General features: G+C 46.1%; 1 protein-coding gene across 6 annotated transcripts in view; it reads left to right on the top strand.

The window, feature by feature from the left end:
- The window catches only part of KIAA0586 (KIAA0586 ortholog), a 299,701-nt gene that overhangs the window by 5,911 nt on the left and 267,570 nt on the right, over positions 1 to 26,220 (top strand). For all 6 annotated transcript variants that reach the window (XM_029598209.1, XM_029598205.1, XM_029598206.1 and 3 more), the window contains exons 4-9: positions 1,021 to 1,090; positions 1,261 to 1,438; positions 11,666 to 11,899; positions 13,061 to 13,226; positions 16,458 to 16,625; positions 23,906 to 24,020. In XM_029598209.1, the coding sequence (XP_029454069.1) occupies positions 1,021 to 1,090; positions 1,261 to 1,438; positions 11,666 to 11,899; positions 13,061 to 13,226; positions 16,458 to 16,625; positions 23,906 to 24,020 (931 nt within the window). The remainder of the gene's footprint in view (positions 1 to 1,020; positions 1,091 to 1,260; positions 1,439 to 11,665; positions 11,900 to 13,060; positions 13,227 to 16,457; positions 16,626 to 23,905; positions 24,021 to 26,220) is intronic.

Here is a 26,220-nt window from a genome sequence, read left to right as displayed (position 1 = left end):
CTCCTGCTTTGATTCCTAGGTTTTGTCAGGGAGCAGCTAGCTGAGTGCTCTACAGACTAAAGCTGCGGTAAGACTAGCAGTATTTTTAGTAGATGACTCTTCCGCCTGTAGATTTCTTTACATTCTTCTGGCAGGGACCCAAGATAGAGAGCAGGTTTTTTTTTTTTTGTTTTTTTAATAAGTATGTAATGGAAAAAAAAATCACCCTAGGCAGGGGACCCGATCTCCCCATGATTCATGGGCCTTCCGCTGGAAGCAATGCAGGAGCTGGACACAGAGGACATGATCTCCCTGGAGCTTGTGGTCCCACCAACAGGTGCAGGAGCTGAGCATGGAGGCTATGCCTTTCCCATGCATCAAGGTCCATATTCAGAGGCATTTAGCAGGATAACTTAACAGTTATTTAACTAAATGACTATTTGGGCACTTAACTGGCTAAATTTTAGCCAGACAACTTAGGGGAGCTCCGGGGTGTTCCGGGGAATTCGTCAGATAAGTTATCCAACTAACTCAGATATTCAGAGGTAGCCGGATAACTTAGCTGGTTAAGTCTGGCTGAGCCAGGAGCTGTCCTAAAGTTAGCCGCACTATTAAATATACCTCCAAAGTTAGCAGATAAGCTTATCTGACTAACTTTGCTCTTCAGACAGCGATTGAATATGGCCCTCATCATGTTCCTACTAACAGACTAACAAAATCTATTGTGGGAGCAAGAAGCAGTGCATGACCTATTGAAAAGAAGCGTAATAATATTCAAATGTGGCCTTTTCTGCATTCCGTAGAGCCTACTTACCACTTGCTTTCTGAGGGAAAGGTGAACTCCAGTTGGAGAGAGAGGTGTGCTATTAATTTTACTTAGTAAAATATTGACATCCCATGCATGTGCTACACATGCTGAAGAAACTTTTGCTATGCTGAATTGCTCACTGTTAAACGTTTAGTTGTGTGACAAAGCCAGAATGTTGTAGACTTCTTGTTGACTGGAAGCCTTATGTATTGCTTTCTCTCCTTACTTGGCAGTGAGTGATATCTGTATTTCTCATTACACCATTGGCCAGAAAGAAGCTCTGAGAGCAGTTTTGAAACAAAGGTGAGTCTGAAACTGGAAATTATTCAACAAATCAGATTAGTTATGCGCAGCCCCCCTCAAAAGGTGAGCCGTATCTGTTGGGCTACCCAAAATGAAAGACCATCCTGAGCTGGGGAACAGGGAAATCCAGATGCTTTAAACCTGGCCTAAAGAATTGTTTGTAATTTTAGAACACAGAATACGCTTGTCAATAAGGAAGTGAGTGTGCAGCTTCTGGAAGATGTTGCTAGAGAAAATTCAGAAAGCGCTACCCTGGAAAAAGGCCATGCCCAAACTGCCCTGGATTCAGCTGCTGCCGTGGCTGCCGTGACAGCTGCCGCCATAGCTTCCTCTGCTCCACTTTTCAAAGTGAGTACTGGCCTTGAAGTCACTCTAAAAGTTTGCAAATGAGATTTTAAAAAAACAGCATGTTTCTCTGCACTCAGGCAGGCCAGTCCACACCAGTGAGTTATGCACATCTATCAGCAGATGGAGATGGAGTAAAACTGACTCGCTGACATCTCCGGTAGATGGTGGACATGCATCTCCCATGGTGGGATTGCTAGTGTTTAAAATTTAAAAAAGAAAAAGGAATATCAGAAGACAAAAGGTAAGAAAAACAATTAGACACTTGATCTCCTGAGGTGACGTCCGATTGATCCCTCCCTCAATTGAGCAGTTTAAGTCTTGAAGCCTGACCAGCCTTAAGAAGGACCTAGGAAGTGCTCGGTGGTGAAGGCTTGTACCTCTCCCTCCGTAGCAGAGACCTGATCGTGCTCTCAGCTAGGGAAGGGCTGAGCTCAGGTAAAAAAGAGTTGAGGGAAGTGTAAGGTCCTTCTTCTTTTTACCTTGCAGGTCAGTTTCTTCCTCAGCATTTTCTACCTTTTTCTATCTCACTTCTTCGGAGCATTAGTTGAAAGTGGAGGTGGCACAGGTGGGCGGATTAAGCAGCTTTCACTAGGCCGCGCATTACAGGCTCGGTTCAGGCTTGGTAGGCCGCGGTGGGCGGTTTTTCTTTACTTTGTGCTCAGGAACGTGCGTGTATGCTCTCAGCGTGGTGGTGTCTTGCTGTGGACACACATGTTAGTGGACACTTGTGCGCATAATTACGCGGCCTAGGTTTGAGTGCATAATTGCGCGGGTACACCCAGACACAGTTTGGTGTGCGCGCAGGAGACCGCTTAAGACCGTGTGGGGGGAAATCTGGCACTGGGGACAAAAGTCTAAATGCTTTGCTGTTTGTTCGACTTTCCATATAAGGGCAATCCAGCCATCGCGCTCTCTTTGCCTGAGTCTGTACTGTTTGGACACTCAAGGTGATTTGCCTACTAAGACTTTTGCCGACGTTGGGACATCCCCTTGGCCTATGATGGACTTGGAAGGAGGAGGTGCAGGAGGCGATACAGTGAACAATTTCCCTCCCCTCTTCCTCTTAATGGGAGAGACATCACTGGGGTAGGGATTGGAGAGTGTCATGTATGGGCCCTGGTATGGATCCATCCTCCTTTTTCCTGGGTGGAAGTTTTCCAGGGCTCGCAGACCTTTCTGAAAAGGTGTCCAGTGGAGGCAAAGGAGCCCAGTAAGAAGAGGTCATGTTCTCGGGCGACCTGCTTGCTGTCCACTTCTGGCAAGCGCTGAAGGGAGGCCGTACCTGGAGATGCTGAAGAGGATGCGGATCATGACCCATCAGATGGTACCAGTGGAACTTGGATTTCATACCTCTTAGAAGAGGGAGAAATTCTACCTGACTTGGAACCACAAAAAAAACCACTCCGGGTGTGTGTTTTTTTTTTTTTTTTTTTAAGCAAAGATGAGTTGCCAGGGCTGTTGTCTCAGACCCTGAAAATGCTCAGAGTAGACTGGGATGATGCTATGGATTACAAAAAAGGATCCGAAATTGGTCACTTGGCGCAAGGTGTCTTGTTTCTTCCTCCTCTTGGAGCCAATTTAAGAGATGATTGACATTGAGTGGAATGCTCTGGAAGCAAGTTTTAAAAGGGGGGGTGGGCACTCTTTTTGGCAAATTTATACCTCTTGGACCCAAAGGCAAGGAAGCAATTACTATTCCCGAAGGTTGATGCCTTGGTGTGTGCCGTTACTAAGTGAACCATTATCCTACAGCTCTAAAATATGCTCAGGATAGGAGGAATGAAACCATTCTTAGGCAGGCCTTTGAAACCATGGCAATGAATTTGCAAATTGCTTCTTGCTGCTGGCAGGTTTCGTCTCTCTCGGGAGTCTCAAGGCTTGGGGTCCGATAGTGGGCTGGTGCTGGAACTGCGATCTTTGGCTTGGTGCAGCCAGCTGCTAAAGATGTGGCTTTTGTGATAGCAGCTAGGCGCCAGTTGTGACTGCGAAACTGGTTGGCAGACACTATTTCCAGCTCGGCAAGTTTGGCAAGGTTTCCTTTTAAGGTTCTTTCTTATTCGTAAGAGAGTTATAGAAGAGGCAAATCAAAAATTCTGCAATTGCCGGAGGACAGGAAAGTGGCGTTGCATTCTTTTGGGGTGAGGGGCTGTCCCAGGGATTCCCTTCATTTTCGCCCTTATAGAGGAACAGTTTCTCAAAAGTTTTGGCCCTTTGGAAGATCTCCATCTTTTCGGCCTAAGAAGCCTCATAAGGAAGTGGGCTGTGGGACCAGAGCATCTTGACCTTACAGTGAAGTTGTGGGGGCTCATCTATTGAATCAGGAGATAGGCGATCATCTACCTTGCTTTTATCACAGGTGTGCACAGATTACTATGGTCCTGGATGTGGTAAGGGACGGCTTTGCTCTAGAATTTCTCCAAATTCTTCCGCATACATTTTTGGTCTCTTCTCAATTTCTTAAAGTTGAAATTCTATTAATTTTGGAATTTTTGCAGGAAGGGCTGGTTAAAGGCTTGGCCCTTAACACTCTGAAGGTACAGGTAGCAGCTCTTATTTGCTATAAGGGGCGGGTCAGTAGTAGACCCATGTCCTCCCATCCAGATGTACCCAGGTTCTTGAAGGGAGTCAAGCATCTATGTCTGCCCTTGTGTCTACCAGTACCTCTTTGGGACCTTAATCTTGAATTGTATTTTTTGGCAGGACCTACATTTTGGCCGCTATGTGATCACTCCTTGAGACTGCTTATCTTGAAAACATTTTCTTCTGGTGGTAATCTATTTGTCGCAGCAAATTTCTTGGCTACAGACTCTTTTTTTTTTTTTTTTTTTTTTTGCTGTGAGCCATTTCTGTGAATGACTCCAGGGTCAATACAGCTTAGGACTGTACCTTCCTTTTTACTGAAAGTGGTATCGGAATTTCATTTGAATCAGTCTCTTTCCCTGCCCACTCTGGACAGGGGTAGAGATGAGAGGGATTATCTGTTGCATGCCTTGGATATCAATGGCGACCGTATACACGGCCAGTAGAATTTAGTAAAACGCCGAACGACATCAACTATCTGGATACAAAAGCACGGGACTAGGACAAGGGATATGGACATATAAGAAAAGTTTTGGAAATTTGACTCATGTTTTCAACTTTTGGCTTACATCTAAAAAAGTTCACTCATGAACAAATCACTCATGTATTTGTTCATGAGTGATTTAAAGGCCGATAAGTTAGATGAGGAGGGCTTTTTTCGCCAATTCTGCTCCTTTTTTCTAAGTTCACATTTCAAAGTTGTTAATTGTGGCGTGAACCATGGTTTTTTTTTTGTCATTGTTGTCACTGATGATTTTGGTTGTAAGCGGGCAGGTTGCATCGGCCACTTTGTTAGTGATATAGCTTTCTGAATTGGACTGTGGATTTCTGTGTTACCGAGGGAGTTGAATGTAGGTATCGGAGGGAAGTAGAGATAAGCTTGTGGTCCGACCAAGGAATTGACAGACAATCGATATGTGACGCTAGAATAAAGCTCTGGTTGATGAAGATGAGATCTAGCGTGTGACCTGCTTTATGGGTGGGTTCGTTGATTAGCTGTTTGAAACCCATGCAGCTGAGGGAGCTGAGGAAGAATTCGCAATTGGAGGAGCGAGGAGTGGCGTCCACGTGGAGATTGAAGTCTCCTAACAGAATGGTCGGTGAGTCAATGTTAATGTGTTTTACAGTGTATTCTATTAAAGGTGAAGGGTCCGCATCAAGACGTCCAGGGGGGGCGTAAATAAGGCCTATTTGTAACTGAGAGGATTTGAAAATTGAGAATTCTAAGGAAAGTGAGGAGATAGTTGAGTGTAATGACAAACCAAGTTTTTTATTGGCAGCGTGTAGCAGGCCGCCGCCTCTTCTTTTCAATCTGGGGACAGAGAAAATGTCGTAGGTTTGTATGGGGAGTTGATTGATGAGGACCGTGTCTTCGGGTTTGAGCCATGTTTCTGTAATGGCGCACAGGTCTGGTTGCTCATCCATGAGGTAGTCGTATAAGAGGTGAGTTTTTTTACGATTGATTGAGCATTCAGTAGAGTTAGGGAGAAAAGAGTGAGACCCAGGAGTTGGTTGAGAGGTGAGAGCATGATGGGAATAAGTCTTTTTTGTTGTTGCTGTTGCTGGGCGGTTGAGTTGGTAAGTTTTGATGTTGTGAGTCTCCTGTGGTATTGTATGGTGGGAATGGCTGAGATGAGCATGCTTATTATCTTTAAGGCTGAAATGGTCCGGCGTTTGGTCTGTGTGGGGGAGGCAAGATATCAGACTCAGAGGGAGAGAGATCTGTGAAGTCCTGCAGAGTCAGGTCGGGTCTCGGGGCTGTACGAAGGGGCGTACAAAGGGGCAGGCTGTTTTGAGCTGGACAGCTCTCTTCAGGTCTGAGAGGGAATCTCGATTTTTTGTTAGTTAACTTTAAAGTTAAAAAAAAAAAAAAAAAAGTTTGTACAAAGCAGGAATTTGGCTCCTGCTTTGTACATAAGGCTCCGGGGTGTCTGTTTCCCCCCCCCCCCCCCCCACCTTCCCCGATCGGGTTTCTTTTCGGCACTTTCTTTACTTTTATTTTTTCTGGGCTTACCGTCATTGTTCGCGGCTCGGCTTGCCACTCGTGTGGGGCAGTCCCCGGACGCCTCAGTTGTTCGGGCCTCTGTTCTGGGTGTATTTCGGGGGGGGGGGGAAGGGCCCTCTCTTCTCCCGGGTGGGGGCAAATGCTGGCGCCTCTGCAAGAGCGCGGCTGCCGCGATCGGGCCCGTTTTGCAGCCTCCTGCTACCGCCGGGTCTGCCGGCTCCCTCGAGACGGGAGTGGCGGCCATTTTGGATGCGGTTTCACGCCCACCGCCATTATTGGAGGGAGAGGGGGATTCTCAGAGGCTTTCTCTCGTCCATCCCGGGCCCCCCGATGTGCAGGGGCTCGCTGCAGGGGCAGGTTCTTCGGATCCCTTACCTCAGGGACCGGAGGGAGGCCAGATCCCCAATTTACTTCCGGGGGCGCGTCCTTTTTCCCCAGACTTTATTCTCCTGTTGTGCCAGGCTTACCTGGCGCAGGAGGGGATGGAGGCGGGGTTCCGGGGTTTTTGTCCCCTCCCAATCCGGATCCGCAGCCTATTAATTCCGGGACGGGAGCCGCGTGGCCACGAGACTCGGACATTCCCATCATGCCTGGCCCCATGGGGTGACAGGGGGCTTACAGGTCCTGGCTCCTCCAGCTGGGGCGGTGTCGGGGTTTCAGCGCCGGATCCGGACCAGGGAGACGACATAGGAATGCCATCGGTGGCAGAAGGGGATGATCCCAAGATTCTTCGATGAGGAGCTGGGATTGAAACCCCCGCAGGAGGTTCCGGAGGTGGATGGTGCGGACCCCATCCTGGATAGTCTTCGAGCTCCCCCTTCCACCTTCCCGTACCATAGGTCGGTCCGGCAATTGATTGAGCACGAATGGGATTCTCCGGACTCAGGTGTGAGGGTAGGTAGGGCTATGGCCAAGCTCTACCCATTACCAGAACAAACCTTGGAGCTTTTTGCACTTCTGCAGGTGGATGCAGCAGTTTCTGCGGTCACTAAGAAGACTACGATTCCCGCGGCCCTCGAGGATCTCCAGGACCGAAAGTTGGAACTTCATCTTAAGAGGGTTTTTGAGAGTGCAGCCTTGGGACTCCGGGCTGCCGTATGCTCCAGCTTTATGCAGAGGGCGTGTCGGCGATGGGTGCAGAATTTTCAGGACTCACCTCATGGGACCGATACGTCTGATGTGGATCATGTGGAGGCGTCGGTCACGAATGTAGCGGATTCACTGTATGACTTGGTACGTTCGCTCTCGCGCGTCATGAGTTTGGCGGTCGCGGCCAGATGGTTACTTTGGCTTCATCACTGGTTGGCGGATATCTCTTCTAAGGCTCGGTTAGGCTTTTTGCCTTTCAAGGGTCGTCTTTTGTTTGGTGAACAGCTGGAACAACTCATCAAGCAGCTGAGCGAGACAAAGGTTCACAAGCTGCCGGAGGACAAGCCGAGGAATCTCCAAGTGTTTCAATCCAGGTCGCGCTTCAGGGATGCCAGACAGTCTCGTCCTTCAAGTGGGCCAGTAGGGGCACAGTCCCAAAAGCCTTTTCAGCAACCATGGGGCTCCGGCGGAGGGCGATAACCTTTTCGAGCTCCTGCGACGGGAGGAGCAGCAGCGGTCAAGTCCTCCCAATGAAGCAAGGCCAGTTCACTCTGCCGTTCCCTATATAGGGGCCGGCTGGCAGATTTTTATGGGGAGAGGACCAAAATCACACAGGATCAGTGGGTACTCTCAATGATAGATGGTTACGCTTTTGAATTTGTACACTCAGTTCCCGACCTCTTCTTGGTCTCCCCTTGCGGGTTTTTGACAAAGCGCTGAGCAGTTCAAGAGACGTTGCGAAGGTTGCGTGAATTGGGAGCGGTGATTCTGGTACCGCCTCGTGAACGGGGCAGGGGTCGCTACTCCATCTATTTCGTTGTTCCGAAAAAGGAGGGGACGTTTCGCCCTATTATGGACCTCAAATCGGTCAACAGGTCCTTACTTATCCCAAGTTTTCAAATGGAAACGCTCCGGTCGGTGATAGTGGCGGTCCGTTCTCGGGAGTTCTTGGCATCCCTAGATCTGACGGAGGTATGCTTGCATATCTCAATTAGTCCAGCGCATCAGCGATTTCTCTTTCGCGGTATTGGGTCAACATTTCCAATTCCAGGCTCTGCCTTTCGGGCTAGCAACTGCTCCCCCGCACGTTCACCAAGGTGATGGTGGTGGCAGCGGCTCTCCGACGCGAAGTGTTGTTGGTACACCCTTATCTCGACGATCGGCTAATTCGGGAAAAGTCGGAGGGTTGCTGTGCGTCAGTTCAGAAAGTGGTTCGCCTGTTGGAGTCTCTCGGCTGGGTGGTGAACCAGACGAAGAGTCACTTAGAGCCGTCCCAAGTACTCGAATACCTCTGCGCTTGATTCGACACTAGCCAAGGCAGGATGCCTCTCACACAGGAGAGGATGCTCAAATTTCAATCACAGGTCGCCGTTTATTGGCATTGAAAATTCCACGAGCCTGGGATTTCCTACAGGTTCTGGGTTCGATGGCTTCCACCTAGCATTGGTACCATGGGCCTTCGCGCATATGCGTCCACTTCAGAGGACTCTGTTGGACAAATGGAATCATCTGTCGCAGGCTTTTCATTTACTGGTTTTGCTGGATGCGTCGGCGTGGAACAGTCTATCATGGTGGCTACAGTCTTCCAATCTGCAGCATGGAGTCAGCCTGGAGGTTCCGGAGTGGGTGGTTTTCACTACCAACGCCATTCTCTCTGGTTGGGGAGCGGTCTGCGAGCGTCAGTTGGCCTAGGGTACTTGGTCGGTGATGGAAGCCTTGTGGCCAATCAATCGGTTGGAGACCAGAGTGGTACGACTGGCACTTCAAACATTTCTTCCCCTCGTTTAGGGACATTCGGTCAGAGTTCTGTCGGACAATGCCACAACGGTGGCATACATCAATCGCCAAGGCGGGACCAAGAGTCAAGGAGTAGCGATGGAAGCACAAGAGCTGTTTTAATGGGTAGAAAGGTACTTGATTCAGCTGGTGGCCTCTCATATCGCAGGGGTCGACAACGTTCAGGCCGATTTTCTCAGTCATCAAACCTTAGATCCAGGTGAGTGGGAGTTGGCGGAGTCCGCGATGCGGCTCATCCGGAGACGATGAAGCCGTCCCCACGTTGATTTGATGGCGACTCGGCTCAATGCGAAAGCTCCTCTGTTCTTCAGTCCCAGGAGAGAGTACGGGGCCGAGGGAGTCGACGCTCTAGTTGTGCCTTGGCCGTGGCTGCTGGTGGGCAAAGTATTGCGCAGAATAGAAAAGCACCCAGGAAAGGTGATCCTGGTAGCTCCAGAGTGGCTGCGTCGACCGTGGTGTTCGGATCTTGTCAATCTAGCGGTGGACTGTCCATTACGCCTGAGTCATCTCCCGGAACTTCTTCGTCAAGGTCCCGTATTTTACGATCAGGCAGATCACTTTTGTCTAGCGGCTTGGCTTTTGAGAGGCATCATGACGGAGAGGATACTCAGAACCGGTGATTACTACACTTTTACAGGCTCGGCAGCTATCCACTTCCCTCTTATATGTTCGGGTCTGGAAAGTGTTTGAAATTTGGTGTTCTGAACGAGGGGTTTTTGCGGTTCAGGCCTCGATATCTCACGTCTTGTCTTTTCTACAAGAGGGTTTAGCTAAGGGTCTTGCTTTAATTCCCTTAAGGTGCAGGTAGCGGCGCTTGCTTGTTTACAAGACAAAATTGAAGGTTATTCCCTGTCTTTTCACCTGGACATGCAGCGGTTTCTTCGGGGAGTTAAGAATTTCAGACCTCGGGTGCGGAAAATTTGCTCTCCCTGGAGCCTTAATCTGGTTCTGTGAGTATTGTGTGATGCTCCATTTGAACCTATTCAGAGAGCGACTCTTACAGATTTGACTCTCAAGGTGGTGTTCTTGGTGGCCATTTGTTCCGCTAGGAGGATTTCAGAATTGCAGGCCTTGTCGTGTAGGGATCCATTTCTTCAAATATCTGATTCAGATATTATGTTGTGTACGGTTCCTTCATTTGTCCCAAAGGTTGTGTCTGCCTTTCATGTTAATCAGACTATCGAGCTCCCAGCATTTACAGACTTGGATGCTTCTACGCAGCATGCTCGGGAGCTTAAGACGTTAGATGTCCGCAGAACCTTGCTTCGTTATCTCAAGGTTTCTAATGAATTCAGAAGATCGGATCATCTGTTTGTGTTTATGGAACAAGCCAAAGAAGGGGACCAAGGCCTCCAAAACAACGATTACCAGGTGGCTTAAGGAGGCTATTGGGTCAGCATACATTCTCAAGGGCCGCCAGGTTCCTGACGGTTTGCGAGCTCATTCGACGCGGGCTCAGGCCGCTTCATGGGCAGAGGCAAAGTTGGTATCTCCGCAGGAAATTTGCAGGGCAGCAACTTGGAAGTCGCTGCATACCTTTGCAAGGCATTACAAGTTGGATTTGGGATTTTCGGATTCCAGATCTTCTGGTGAAGGTGTCTTGCGAGTGGGACTCTCCAGGTCCCACCCTCTCTAGGAAGCTTTGGTACATTCCAGGAGTTCTGGACTGATCCGGGTATGTACAGGGAAACGAAAATTGGTTCTTACCTGATAAAATTTTCATTCCTGTAGTACCAACGGATCAGTCCAGAAGTTATTTGAGACCTTTTTAGTCAGTTATTGCAATAGTGTTATTTTTCAGCTTGGGAACAGATCAATACTGAGCTACTGCAGGTGGCACCAAGGGTTTTCAAGCAGTGTCAGCGAGACTTTATCTGTCTCTGTCTGCTGGCAGGGATGAATTAACCCAGGAGTTCTGGACTGATCCGTTGGTACTACAGGAATGAAAATTAGCAGGTAAGGACCAATTTTCTTATACACAAAATAATTTCCGGAGAAGCAATAGAATGGTTTAATGCAGCCATTAGATTACACACACCCCAAAGACAGTTAAGATCCAGTAATAAAGGGCTGTTATTAATCCCATCGGTACAATCAGCCCATCTTTCACAAGTTAGAGCGATCTCTCTAGCTGGTCCAAAAATTTGGAATACGTTACCTAAAAAGATAAGACTACAGTAGAACCCTAAATCATTTAAGAAGGATATAAAAACATGCTGTTTTGTATGGCCTATGATGAAAAAACTCCATGATTGGATTGAATACCTATGCAGGTCAGATGGGGCGAAATAGTTTTAAAACTACTTGATTTTGTTTTTCTTTTATTATTGACTTGATTTATATTATTTTATTGAATCTATTTTATATTATGTTTTATATTTGCTTATTGTTTAAGATTGTATTTTGTTTTATATTTCTTTTAAGTGTTCCTATTTTTTAATTAATTAATTAATTAATTATGTAAACCATTATGATAGTCTATTAGGTGCTTTCACTGTAAAACAGATATCTTCCTACAAGAGTAATGTGAAACTGAGTTATAGGGATTTGGATTTTTTTGTTTCAGAAAAATATGATATTGCTAAACATGGTGATAATATAGTCCTAGAAAGGAATAAATAGATGATATTAATAATAAAATATTCAAAATTACTCTTTAAAGGTGAACAAAAAAACCTGTCTAGTTCTATATCATTTGTATTATGTATTGTTAGCATTGTGACATCAAAATTGAAAGAGCTGTTGTTTTCTCTTAGGCACAGAATGAATTGGAGGCCAAAATTAATTCTGTTTCTGGACTGCTTAGTAAATTAGAGGAGACAGATAAGCAGCTGCAGCGTATCACTGAACAGAAAACACGCACCCGGAGTCCAGCGCTAGAGAGACCTCGATATGATCGAGTCAGCGAGCTGGAAAAACATCTGAACCAACTCACCGAACAACGGCTTCAACATCTGGAAAAATTACAACAGCAGCAGTTAGATATTCAGGTACCTGGGCTGCACGGAGAGTCCCTGCAGAGTATTCAGCAGTTAGAAATTCAGATATCTTGCATCTTTGACTGGAGGGTCCCTGTGGAGTCCTGATCTATGTGTCACGTTCAAGGCATAGTTCTTGTTTGCTTGCTGGAGGAGGTGTAAATCTGTGTGTGTGAGGCAGGGGGTGGCCTGTGGCGGAGGATTTTGTATGTTTGTATGACCAGCTGCGTGGGAGACAAATTTTATTCTTTTTTTGTCTTCTGTTAATTAAGTTATATCAATTTAAGGCTATTGACCTGGAAATATGATTCACATATTGTGAAACGAGGCAGTGAATCTTCAGTTGATAGATTTATTTTTACCTTTACCAGCTCACTGTTTTACAGTTTTTCGTACCATGCATTGTTTTTCCTTTTCTATTACTTTACAGCTTGGAAAGGAAAACAGAAAAGATTTCTTGGTTATAACACTTTGAAATAAATATTCATACTTCTAAACATAGGTGGACCCAGTCCAAAAAGGAAGAAACAAAAGATTATCTAGAGATCGCCAAAAAAAAGACAAAGTCTTTATCAAAATGCCAATAGTATACAATTTAACGAGCGATCCTAGAAAATCCTATGAGTTCCTCCCGCAACCTCCCATTATCAAGAAGTGATAGAAGTCTAAAAAAAAAAATTGTTTTTACTTTGGTTTGTCTCTTTCAAAAACTGTTGGTGTGAAAACACCCTGTACCCTTGTAACACAATTGAACGTTTTTATGTGTAAATTTTAAGCCAGCATTGGTTCCAGTAGTCAGGACTTTCCCCTGCAACCCCCCAAGACTTCCTACACTGGCCTAAACCAAATTGTTTTTTCAGGAAAAATGTGTGCATAATGATCTAAAAAAAGAGTCCTTGCTCATGTTTTCAATTCCATCCCTGTTTTTCAATAAGACATTGGGTCGCTTGCCTCGCAGTATGTGAGCCATGCTTGAGAATTGTTCTGACTGAGAAATCATTCTCGGTTGGTTGATGGGGGAAGGCCAAGGTCCTGGAAATCTTCCAGGTCAGACAGTTACCTGTGTCTGCACTGCTCGCACAGGCGTCTTCCCAGGTTTTAAATATGTCATATGCTCTGGCACCCATACTCTGTCTCTGATGTTACCAACCTACTGAAGAATGTGTCTCCCAGTCTCATTTTCTTAGCTCTGCAATCAACCTCGGCAATTTCCAAGCAAGTGGGGCACCTGTAGCATGTGCTGCCAAACAGGCCCTGTTGCAGGTCCCTCCCAGCAGCAGCAGGAGCACATCTGTCCACCCCAGAGATTTCACTGCTGTCTCGGCGCCTGCATTGCATGGTGAGAAATCTTGGTTACTACACCTGTCACTTGCTAAAATTCAAGTTTTTCTTTTACCATGCTGAAATATTTTCTCTGTTTATGTTTCTCTCTCACATCTTTTCCCCAACCTTCCTGTCAGGCTCTGCTGGTTCCTTCCTACGATGGATGTCCGTTTATGTATTCATGTCTTTTGCAACTTTTTTTTTTTTTTTAACAGATAAAGAGGTCGTTTTTTAATAGACTGCATAAATTTGCAGGCTGTTTCTGCATAGATAAGCAGGCTGAATTAGCCATGCTGTCTGGGTCATCCTCGTGGGTGGACAGACTCGGAATCCTCTCAAAGAATGCAGAGCTGGGCTCTGTGCACCTGCGTGGCTGTTCCCACACGATTCCCCTCCCCCATTCAGTTTTTGTTTCTCCGCAGGAGCTCATGGTCATGTTCCTCTCACTAATGCCTAAATTTGTTTCTTCAGATCTTTCTACACTCTTTAGTGTACTAAAAAAAAGCACTTTTAAGGGCTAACATCTCCCCCCGAGAACACCGGGATTTAAGTTCTGCCAGTGTGGCAAAATTATGTCCGTCACGCCCTCCAGTCACAAAACCAGTGGTTCCTTGGGACATTAACATAGTTTTGGAAAAACTCATGCACCAACCATTTGAACCATAAAAATTCACCTCCATGAAATTTCTGACATGGAAAGTATTATTTCTGATAGCTGTCACATTGGCAGGAAGAGTCAGTGAGTTACAAGCTTTAGTACACTACACTCTATACCTACACTTTTACCATGATAAGGTTACCTTAAAAACCAGCCCAGCGTTTCATCCTAAAATAGTCTCAGCATTCCATCTGAACCTGACAATCACCTTACCCAAAGCCACGTGCTACGGAAAAAGAAAAAAACCCTGCACACCTTGGACTGCAAAAGGGCTTTGGCTTATTATTTTCAAAGGACTCAGTCTCCGAAACATAGTTCACAACTGTTTCTTTCTTTCAACCCCAATGCGCCAGATTTGCCAGTCTCTAAATGAATGTTAGCAACTTGGTGGATCATTTGTATTAACTTCTCTTACTCGGCGAATGATAAGCTCGCAGATGGTGTGAAAGCACATTGAATCTGAGCCATGGCAACGTCCATTGCTCACCTGAAAAATTTTAGATATCTGCAGAGCAGCCTCATGGTCCTTGTTGCACACCTTCACATCACACTACTGTCTTTAAGCAACAGACTCAATCAGATGCAGCAGTGGGAGAAGCAGTATTGTGCTTTGCAACCAAAACTTAAGCTGTCCCCAAACTTCATTAATTCCTTTGCACACAGTCGTCCAATTTACACATGACTAATAACAATCGGAAGGATCAGTGTGCTCCAGAATTCACAGCTGGGGAAAGCTTATTCTCTGACTATCTCTGTCCTATTCTTTCTCTGCTGCATGCTTATGCTTTCTTTAACTGAGCGGGAGAGGGGAATAGCACGGAACAGGCGCACAGAGCACAGCTCTGTGTTCTGTGAGAGGATTCCGCATCAGTCTACCCGCGAGGATGTCCCAGAGAGCATGGCTAATTCATCCTGCTATCTAGGGAAACACCGTTTATGGTAAGCAAACTTGCTTTTATGTGCCCAAGTTACACACCCAAGTTTGCTTTAAAAATTGGTGTAAGTTATTTATTGTTAGCTTTGAAATTATTCCAGCAAAACTACACACACAGTTATACCTGTTTGGTGCATGTAGTTCTACCAAGAGAAACAATACATGTTTTTTGACATGTAAATTTTTTATTATGTCAGGAATCTGAAAACATACACACATGTTTCTCAGCTTTCGGACAGGTAAATCCACAACCAGTGGGTATGCACATCTACCAGCAGATGGAGACTGGACAAAGTTGACATCAAGGTATATATAGGAAAACAACAAGGAATAGATGCCACGGTCTTTTTCAATTCTTTATTGAAGTGGAGACGTATCTAAAGTCTTACAGCCCGACCCTGGCCGAGTTTCGCCGTTATCAAAACGGCTGCATCAGGGGTTTAGATATGTAACTATTTTTGGACTCAGGCTGGCTGAAACAACTATAAGCTTGTGTGAGAAATTTGTCTTTTCAAATACATTCCGCTGTGACATTAATTCTTATTGTTTTAATTGTGAATCATAGTCTTGTAAATGCGATTCGTCTATTGGTTCCCCAATTCAGAAAACGCATTGGTCATGTACTGCGGCAAGAACAGCTATGGTTGTTAGTGCAAGTGGAGATGACAATCCGGATGTGAAGCATAAGGACATAGCTGTTCTTGCCGCAGTACATGACCAATGCGTTTTCTGAATTGGGGAACCAATAGACGAATCGCATTTACAAGACTATGATTCGCAATTAAAACAATAAGAATTAATGTCACAGCGGAATGTATTTGAAAAGACAAATTTCTCACACAAGCTTATAGTTGTTTCAGCCAGCCTGAGTCCAAAAATAGATACATATCTAAACCCCTGAGGCAGCCGTTTTGATAACGGCGAAACTCGGCCAGGGTCGGGCTGTAAGAATTTAGATACGTCTCCACTTCAATAAAGTATTGAAAAAGACCGTGGCATCTATTCCTTGTTGTTTTCCTGACGGCTTTTTTAGATCGCCTGCCTTCGTGCTTTTTGAGATCAAGGGGTGTGTGTGTATGTGTATATGTGTGTGTACGCCATGCACATAATGGTGTAAGTCTGCTTTGCAAATTTATTTAAACTTACACATGGTTTTGCTACTTCATTTAGGAAGGCTGTTTACAAAAAAAAAAGACCTCCATGGTTATCAGGCTCTTGATTGCTCTCCCCTCTCTGAAGATCCTTGTTGCGAGGGAGCACCCAGCATTGGCTACACAGCCCCTGTTGTCCCCACCTGCACTCTCCAGATCTGAATGTGGTGTTTGTGTGGTAGCACCCAACCTTTTATGATTTGCATGTGTCAGGGTGTCTGCCTGACTTTCCCATTAGACTTCAGACTCTCTTTAATTCTTGATTTGGGTGCTTTAGATGAATACAGGGGAATAAAGGGTTCAGCTGTAAAAAAATAAAAAAAAATTTACTTCAAATGCTATACAACAATTAGGCAATCTAATGGTTTATGCTTATTTTTATACTCATTAACTACATATGTTTGTCACATTTCAGTTGTATGCCAAATCATTTTTTTGAGAGCACACAAAGAAGCAAATTACTCAGTACCACTGTCTCTTTTTTTTTTTTCCTTGACCTGCAAGCTCACCCTTCTCAGTCTGGAGTGGGTACTGGAAAATCCCCGCTGGAGACCCCAGCTCCTCGCAGATTTGCCCCTATACCTATGTCAAAAGATGGCAGCGTTTCACAAAAGGAAAAGCTGGCGGTGGGGAAGGAAAATGTGGAGGAGTCCAAACACGCATCCAATCTAGGCAAGTATCCAAGAGAGTAATGTACAATGCTGCACTCCTGTTAAAGTACCTACTGGACTGGGCTCAGTGAGCTGCTGGATTTGGGTCTGCTTGAGATCGGGGAATCATGCATTGAACAATAAGGGGAAGTGATAAATGACAGGCCCTGGCAGGATTTGTGTCCCACATTTTTTGGGTTCACCGGTTTATGCTCTGTGGTTATCTCCTGGTAACCCTCACCCATGGGAGGGGGAGGTTACCATTGCAGAAAACAGGATCGCTTGGTTCATTTTCTCTTTCTGTTCATATTTTTTTTTTTTTCTTTCTCAGGAACCTATTCCTATTTTTACTCCATGAAGCTTTCAGAATAACTAATACAGCAGACATTTCTTCCCCTTAACAGCTTTCTGCAATATTCAAAGATCTGGAAACTCATGCATTGGAGTAAATCTCCATTGGACAGAATATCCCCTGAACCGGCCCGAATCTGTTTTGTAGCCCAAGAAAAAAAAAACGTAGCAGGCTGATTATCTCCTGATCAAGACTGTCAACCATCAGTAAAAAAAAAAAAAAAATTGTAAAAATTTGTCAGTAAAAAAACCCTCATAGATTTGGGATAAGGTTTTGCGAGGCTGCTGTATATGTGATTCAGTCACTCTGTTTCTGTCCACTTATACCTCTCCTGGCTTAGTCTGACTATCAACAGGGACAGGAAGCAAGAGCCACTCCTGAAGCAGCACTCGTTGACTGAAAATCCCCCCCATGGCCTGATACACTGAGCTTTTTTTTTTCCCCATGGGTGCAGAATGGGAGAAAAGCCTTTGTAAATTGGGCCCATAGTGTAAGTCTGGAAAATTGTTTTCACCTCCGCAATTGTTTGTAGTCGCTGGTTGGATTGGTTCCAACCCGGCTGTAGAACAGAACTAAAATCATGTGAGTAGAAGGAGCAGGCCTACCTGACCATGACAAGCCCCTGCATATGGCTGGGAGAAACCTGCTCAGGCAGGCTGAAGTAACCTGGTTGCTCATTAAGGGGTGAATGTCTGTCTGTATAGTAAATCCAGATGTAAACAAAATGGCAATGGTTAAATGTGCATCAATTAAAAAAAAAAAAAAAAAAAAAAAAAAAAAAAAAGTTATGCTGTTAAAATAGTTTGGCAATTCTGCTCCTGATATTTTGGTTCTTCACAGAATTTGGCAAACTTCGAGGCTTTGATAATCCAAGTTCCCTGTACATACCCGGATCAGTCCAGACAGTGGGTTGAGCCTCCAGTCCAGCAGATGGAGACAGAGAAAAACTGAAAGGGTATCCTATATCAGGACAGTGCTCACCCTGCGTCCCTTTAGTATTTCTCTCTCTCCAGCAGATGTAGGCAGTTGAACATGCGGTTCCCTAGCATTATCTTCCTTTCTTCTATTTGGTGATTTCTTTTCTCTTCTTCCTACTGGGTTGATACAGGATCAAGCAAGTATCATTTATTCCAATTTAAAAAAAACAAAACAGAATCTGTGCAAAGGGAGCTCTTACTGTTCCCGGGGGGATTGTTCCTCTTGATCATTCAGCCTGGGACCCTCTTTCCTGGCGATCTCCAGCCTGGCTGCTTGGGGTGATACTGATGGTCCAGTGACTCCCCCTACTTGCCTAGTCTGACCCAGAAGAGGCTCCTGCCTCGGGTTCTATAGCAGAGAGGTGTTTTTTCCTCAGCTTGCCTAAAGTTTCACCAAAAAAAAAAAGTAAGAACTCACAGGCTGACAGGCAAAAGGCAATCGGCAGCGTTTTCAGCAGCACTTACAGAGGAAGGAGCGTAGCAGGGCTTGTTCTTTGCTTCAGCTCGTGTCAGCTAGGCCCTATAGTTTTCCTTCTCCTCAAGCGTGCTTCTCCCCCCCCCCCCCCCCCCCCCCCGGAGCGGATGCCGCGTTCCTCGGCCTGCCTTGCCTGCGGGGAGCCTGCCTCTCGGCTCTCCCACGATGGGCTTTGCTCCTTATGCCTCCCCAAAGGGGAGGGACCCTTTGGGGCAGCATTTAAGTCGGCGGTCCAGGGTCGGGCCGCGAAGCACGTTCCTAAGCCGGCCTCCTCGTGAAAACCCGCGGGAACGGTGGCCATTTTGTCTCCGGAGCTCCCTTCTAATACAAGCCCTGAGGGTCCCTCAGAGCCGAATTTTAATCCTTTGCCGCCCGATCTTAGCCCTTGGGTTCCCCATATCCAGTTTCTGACCTCTCCCCACCCTTGTTTTTCTACAGAATTTGTACTCTTAATGCACAAATCTTTTCTAGCTAGTTTGGAGGAACAGAATGACCCTCCCCGAACCCCCCCCCCCCCCGGCTAAGATTCCTTGGGTGGGCATCGGGCAGGGCCCTAGGGCCCCAGAGTTACCGGGCACAAATAGGGTCAGAACCGTGCCGTGCGTACCGGATCCTCCAGACCCTCCTCAACCATCACCTCTGCCAGATCCCGATCCAGACTCAGATCTGACTCTCCCGAATCCACCTGCCGACGGGGACGAACCCCAGATTTTGAGGCTGTTTCAACAGGAGGAGCTGGACCCACTCATTCCCTTTGTGTTGGATGAACTTGGCATTGAAGTTCCCCCAGAGGAGCCACCCATTGTCTCAACCTCACGCACAGTGGACCCGGTCCTGGCGGGATTGAGGGCTCCGCCGCAATCTTTTCCATTCCACCCCATGGACAAGCTTTATCCTCTGCCAGATGAATGTCTGGAGATGCTTAAGGTACCTAAAGTAGATGCTTCTGTGTCTGCAGTCACCAAACGCACCACCATCCCAGTGGTAGGAGCCACAGCTCTGAAGGATCTTCAGAATCGGAAGCTGGAGCTTCATCTCAAGAGGATCTTTGAAGTTCTGGCACTGGGAGTTAGGGTGACAGTCGGTAGCAGTCTCATGCAGCGGGCAAGTCTCAGGTGGGTTCAACAATTACTCAGCACCCAGGACCTTCCATCTGCAGAGGCAGAATGGCTGGAAGCTGCTCTGCTTGAACTCTGCCTCTGCCTCTGCATTCTGCCTCTGCTTGAACCCTGAGGAGATTGTAGAGAGCTGACGCTCTCTACAATCTCCTCAGGGTTCAAGCCAGAGCCATGGTCTCAGCGGTTTCAGCCAGGCGCCTCCTCTGGCTGAGGAATTGGGCTGCAGACTCCTCTTCTAAATCACAGTTGGGTACTCTTCCCTTCAAGGGTAAGTTGCTTTTTGGCGAAGACCTGGAACAGCTTATAAAATCCTTAGGCCATAACAAGGTTCATAAGCTGCTTGAGGACCGACCCAAACAGTCCAGGTCATTTTTTTTCTGTCCCGCTCTCACTACAGGGGGCAGTGCCGGTTCAACGAGCCGAGAGGTGCCTTTCAACGAATGAAACACCTCCACTTGAGCTCAAGCATGGTCCCAGTCCTTTCGGGGACAACGATCCTTCAGAGATGGCACCCACCAAGGCCCTGCTGCAAAGCCCTCGCAAGGAGATGCGGCTGGCCCATTCCTCCGTTCCAGACTTAGGTGGTCGGCTGTCCCTATTTCTCGAGGAATAGGTCAAAATTACTGTGGATCAGTGGTTCCTCGAGGTGATCGAAAGGGGTTACGCTTTAGAATTTGCTCGAGACTCCCGGACCTCTACTTAATCTCTCCCTGCGGCGTGTGGAAGCGTCCGGCAGTCTGCCAGACTCTGGACAGGCTTCTATCCGCCATAGTCCCGGTCCCACCTCAGGAGCAGGGATCCAGCCAGTAATCCATCTACTTCGTCATGCCCAAAAAGGATGGATCCTTCCGTCCCTTCCTGGATCTCAAGAGAGTCAACAGGGCGCTCATGGTTCTCCACTTTCGCATGGAGACCCTGAGAGCGGTCATAGCGGCAGTGCGCACAGGCAAATTCCTCGCCTTTCTCGATCTGACAGAGGCCTACCTACACATCCCGATTCGTCAGGACCCCCAAAAGTTCCTTCGTTTCAACATTCTGGGACGACACTACCAGTTTCGGCCTTCTGTTCGGTCTTGCCACCACTCCCCGCACATTTACCAAAGTTATGGTTGTAGTGGCGGCCTTCCTTCGGCGGGAGGGAGTCCTAGTCCACCCGTACCTGACTGGCTCATTCGGACGAAGTCAGAGGAACTGTGCGTGAAGGTGGTCAGCCGGGTCTCGTCGGTCCTCACCTCCCTCGGGTGGGTAATCAATTTTTCCAAGAGCAACCTCAAACCCTCTCAGGTCCTCGAGTTCTTGGGAGCGTGCTTAGACACCCGCATGGGCAAAGTGTCGTTACCCGAGACTCCTGCGCTCAAGATCATGGATCAGGTGCAACATCTGGTATCTCTCTCTGTTTCCACGGCCTGGGACTATCTCCAGGTGCTGGGTTCTATGGTATCAACTATAGATTTGATTCCATGGGCCTTTGCGCATATGCGTCCTTTACAGAAAGTGTTGCTGTCCCGCTGGAAACCTGTCTCTGAGGAGTTTCGAGCACCTCTGCTGCTCTCCAATGCTACCATCGCTGACATAGTGGTGGCTCTCTCTCGCCCACCTGTTGAAGGGGATGCCCCTGGAAACTCCTCAGTGGATTATTCTAACAATGGACACCAGCCTCTCCGGCTGGGGAGCGGTGTGTCAGCCTCAGTCTACGCAGAGATGCTGGTCCCCAGTTCAATCCCACTGGCACATCAATCGCCTGGAGGCTTGAGAGGTCCATCTGGCTCTCAAGGTCTTTCCTCCCCTGATTCGTCTCAAGGCGGTGCGAGTGCTCTCAGACAATGCCACCACGGTAGCCTATATCAATCGACAGGGGGGCACCAGAAGTCGTCCGGTGGCTCTGGAAGCCAGCAAGCTGCTCGCCTGGGCAGATCATCACCTGGATCGATTGGCAGCTTCCCACATTGCGGGGAAGGAGAATGTTCAAGCCGACTTCCTCAGTCGTCAACGTCTAGACCCCGGAGAGTGGGAATTGTCCGATGGGGTGATGGATCAGATGGTCCGCAGGTGGGGGGATTCCCCACTTAGACCTGATGGCTACTCTGAACAATTCAAAAGCTCCCAGATTCTTCAGCCTCAGGAGGAAGCATTGCTTGGAAGGAGTGGTTGCCCTGGTTCTTCCCTGGCCTCACAACGTTCTCCTTTACATGTTCCCCCCCCCCCCCCCTTGGCCTCTGGTGGGAAAAGTACTCAGAAGAATAGAACTCCACAGGGGGTCCGTCATTCTCGTAGCACCAGAGTGACCTCGAGGGCCGTGGTATGCGGATCTGGTGAACTTTGCGACAGACGGTCCTCTTCACTTCTGTCACCTCCCAAACCTGCTCCATCAGGGTTCAGTATTTTTCGATCAGGCAGATCGCTTTTGACTAGCGGCCTGACTTTTGAGCGGCGACGACTGAGAAAGAAGGGGTATAAGGAAGAAGTCATATCCACCCTGTTGTGGGCCCATAAGCCTTCTACCTTTCTTGCTTACGTTCGAGTGTGGAGAGTGTTTGAGAATGTGTGTGCGGAGTCCGGAGTGCTGGCTCACAAGGCTCCGGTATCCCAGATTCTCTCCTTTCTCCAGAATGGCCTTTCTAAAGGTTTGTCTTTCAACTCTTTGCGGGTCCAGGTTGCCGCTCTCTGGTCTCTCTTAGGAAGTATCGATGGTTACACTGTGGTGGCTCATCCGGATGTCGTTCAATTCCTCAAGGGGCTAAGCATTTGAATCCGCCTGTCCGGGCTACTTGTGCTTTGAGCTCTTTGTGAGGCACCCTTTGAACCCCTCCAGCGGGCCACGCTTAAGGATCTGACTCTTAAGATGGTTTTTCTCGTTTCTGTTTGCTCCTCCAGGAGGGTGTCTGAGCTTCAAGCGTTGTCTTGTAGAGAGCCCTTCCTCTGTTTTTCTGATTCAGGTCGCTCCCTTAAGATGGTTCCTTCTTTCTTGCCGAAGGTTGTGTCTTCCTTTCACGTCAATCAGTCGGTGGAACTCCCTGCTTTTTCTTCTGAGGACATTGCGAACACGCCAGGTGGTAACCTACGGTGCCTTGATGTAAAAAGAGCACTACTGCAATATTTACAGGTTACAAACGAGTTTCAAGTCTCTGATCTCCTCTTTGTCTTATGGAGTGGCCCAAATAAGGGAAACAAGGCTTCTAAGGCTACGATTGCTCGATGGCTAAAGGAGGCGATTGCGTCGGCATATATCTGTTCGGGGCCGGACGGTTCCGGAGGGCTTAAAGGCCCATTCTTTGCGTTCACAGGCTACTTCTTGAGCGGAGAGTGTTGGTCTCTCCACAGGAAATCTGCAGAGCAGCTACTTGGAAGTCTCTGCATACTTTTGCTCATTATCGCCGCGATGTACAGGTGCCAGTTTTTGGCTCCTTCGGAAGGCAGGTGCTTCGAGCGGGACTGTCTCTGTCCCACCCTATCTAGGGAAGCTTTGGTACATCCCTCTGTCTGGACTGATCCAGGTACGTATAGGGAAAGGAAAATTGGTTCTTACCTGCTAATTTTCGTTCCTGTAGTACCACGCATCAGTCCAGACTCCCTCCCTGACTACATACGTCCGCTTGAAATTTCTTTCACAGAATTTTTGGATCTGTCTACTTCCTATCTGATATATATAAGGCACCGGAGATACTCACTACATTGTTCTTTATGTAAGAGCGAATTCTTATCTGTTTGAATTTCCTGTTTTCAATTGAAGGATACAGTTGGTTACTTGCTTGATCTTCTTCTGGTTCACTTTTTTTCAATTACTAGTTTTCTGCTTTGATAACGTTTTTACTGAAAGGGCGCAGGGTGAGCACTGTAATGATATAGGATACCCTTTCAGTTTTTCTCTGTCTCCATCTGCTGGACAGGAGGCTCAACCCACTGTCTGGACTGATCCATGGTACTACAGGAACGAAAATTAGCAGGTAAGAACCAATTTTCCTTTTGTTGATGTTTTACACCACACAGCGTGCAAATGGCTTCTGATGTGTCTTTCAGCTAATTATGGGGGTCATTTTCAAAGGAGTTACGCATGTAAATGTGACATACTATCGTAGCAATTTTCAAAAGCTATTTACTCGAGTAAAGTGCACTTACTTGAGTAAATCCTATGGACAATTCAATGGCATATATTGTAGCAATTTTGAAAAGCCCACTTACTTGAGTAAAGTGTATTTACTCGAGCAAAAACCAGTTTTGCTCGAGTAAATGCTTTTTAAAATCTACCCCTATTTTTGAATATTGCTTTATTTTTTTCTCCATTGTTATATCATTAAATAAGTGGTTTGCTTATAGGTGTTGGACGTTTTGGATCGGACAGAAATGTTAACTTTAAAAACACTTGCTTGTCTGCTACTTTAGAAAAAGGAAGATTTTTGGATGAGATTCTGAGGTATCAAGAAACACCCACAAGTCAGAGAGCAGAGAAGGCACCAGTAAGCAAGACCAAACTGGGCAAGTCCCAAAGGAAAGACAGGTAAATGGTCCATTTATTTTATTTTTTTTATAATTTAATGTTTATTGAAATCAAGTAGTTTCCAACAATAAAGTGTTGCACTACATTGCAATAACTTTAATAACATAACCTTGGTTTCCCCATCCTTCTACCCCCCTACTAGTTCTTTTATCAGTTTCATTGTAAAGCCCTGTTGGCTACTTTTTGTTCCATGGAAACCGATGTGATATTTTCTTAACGAATGTCGGTATACAAAAAAACTTTAAATAAAATAAATAAATAACTGATGTACTACAACACATTTGTCTTAACATTGTGCTTCATAATAATAAACTTCCAACTCATAATATCTATGCGTGATTTTAAGGTTGTTATACTCCCATCCCTATACCCAACCCAATGGTGTCCAAGTAAAGCTATACAAACCCAACAAAAGTTATTACTAATCTATATGCTATTGAACAACTATGGCCAGGTGTGAAACTAAGGGAAAAGAGAATGTAAAGTATAAAAAGGGAGACTGGGCTAGGTCATACTTTCTTTTCAGACATATATGTAAGAGGCAAAGGTATAGACAAAATTGCACCCCCCTCAGGCCCCGTCAGTCATGTGGGACAACTAAATATAATTATTATTATTTACAGGTTTGATTTTAAGCATTGCATGCTGCCCATTTACCATATTTCCAAGACTCTAAACTCAGAAGAATGAGTATTGTTCAGTTACATAGTGGAGGGATTCCCATTCTTCTCTGGGTTTATATAGGAAGGTGGTGGCAGCATTACATGACATTTCTTCTAGTATTTGAATATTTTTCTTCCCTTTTTACTTCTCCCCCCCCCCCCCCCCCAAATCAAAGGTTATCTCCAAATCTGCAAACAAAACAGAACCATTATGAAATATCGAACAATGTAGTACAGTATTAATGATTCAAATTTTGTACAAATATCAGTCCAATACAGACATGTTTCACCCTTTCCCCACCAGTTTTACCTCTACCGCTCCCCTCCCCACACCAGTGATGTAATGTATGTTCAAAGTTTAAAATGAAAGTTTTGGTATGGACAAAGCAGAATAAACACTACAATATATAGAGAGATAAATAAAGTAGAGTAAAATCTAAATCTAAAATATGTTCTCCTCGTGATCTCCTAGGATGGAAAACAACAATCCTTGATATTCTATATCCACCCACGTTGATTCTTAACTTGGGTGACCTTCCATCTGAAGTACGCATCCCATCCCAACTCAGATTTGTGTATTGAATGTCTCTTTATGGTAGTTAACTTATTTAAGTAATAAATTTGGTCCATTCTCTGCATCATAGCTATAATTGGCGGGACTTTAGATTTTTTTTTTTTTCCAAAATCATTCTTATTTCGCAAGGAGCTGCTAGTGTTGTTTGTTGTACTAACCTCTGCTTTTATTTATCATAATCTTCATTGGGTATGTTCAATAAGGCATGTTTGGGAAGGAGTTGCCCTGACACCCCAGTAATGTCTTTAATCAAAGAGAAAATGTCTTCTCAAAATTTGGAAATCAATCTACAGTCTCACCAAATATGAAAAAAGTACCCACCCCTGAACAATTTCTCCAGCATTTGTCAACCTGAGGATATAACTTGTGCAGTTTCTCTTCTTCCCTTTTACTTAACTATAGCCTGTAGAGATCTCATCTCAAGTTCCAAAAGCTTTTGACAATTATAATCTTATGTTTGTGGCAAGAGAGTTAGATCATAGTGAATGTATTTAATTGGTGTACAATAGAGAGACATTGACACACCTTAAATACTCTATCTTTGCCTCTCCTTTGACTTCTAAGTAGGCCACATGCTGTTCTCTTGCAGGGCTTGATTTTTCAGAGCAACCTGCACACACAAATCCCTGTTTCCTCTGCACTCAGGCAGGTCAATTCACACCTACCAGCAGATGGAGACAGAGTAAAACTGACTTGCTGATGTGACTAACATATAGTCCTTCCCTGACATCAGCCTGCCAGTATTCTTCCTCTTTAACATATGGTGGACATGCATCTCTCTTGTGGAGGTTGCTTGTAGTAGTATTCCTAATAATTATCAGGCCGATACAGTAAAGCGCGGCCACAGTTACCCCGTTTCTAACCCGCTGTGTACTCACAATTTTGCCGCGTAAGTTTAACCCGCGGTTCACTATCTGTTTTTACCGATTCTTTCCGCTTCTTTAACTCGACGCGTATCCCTTTC

This window comes from Rhinatrema bivittatum, chromosome 4 (assembly GCF_901001135.1).
Source record: "Rhinatrema bivittatum chromosome 4, aRhiBiv1.1, whole genome shotgun sequence".
Lineage (NCBI taxonomy): Eukaryota > Metazoa > Chordata > Amphibia > Gymnophiona > Rhinatrematidae > Rhinatrema > Rhinatrema bivittatum.
This window is presented reverse-complemented; position numbering and strand designations above follow the sequence as displayed.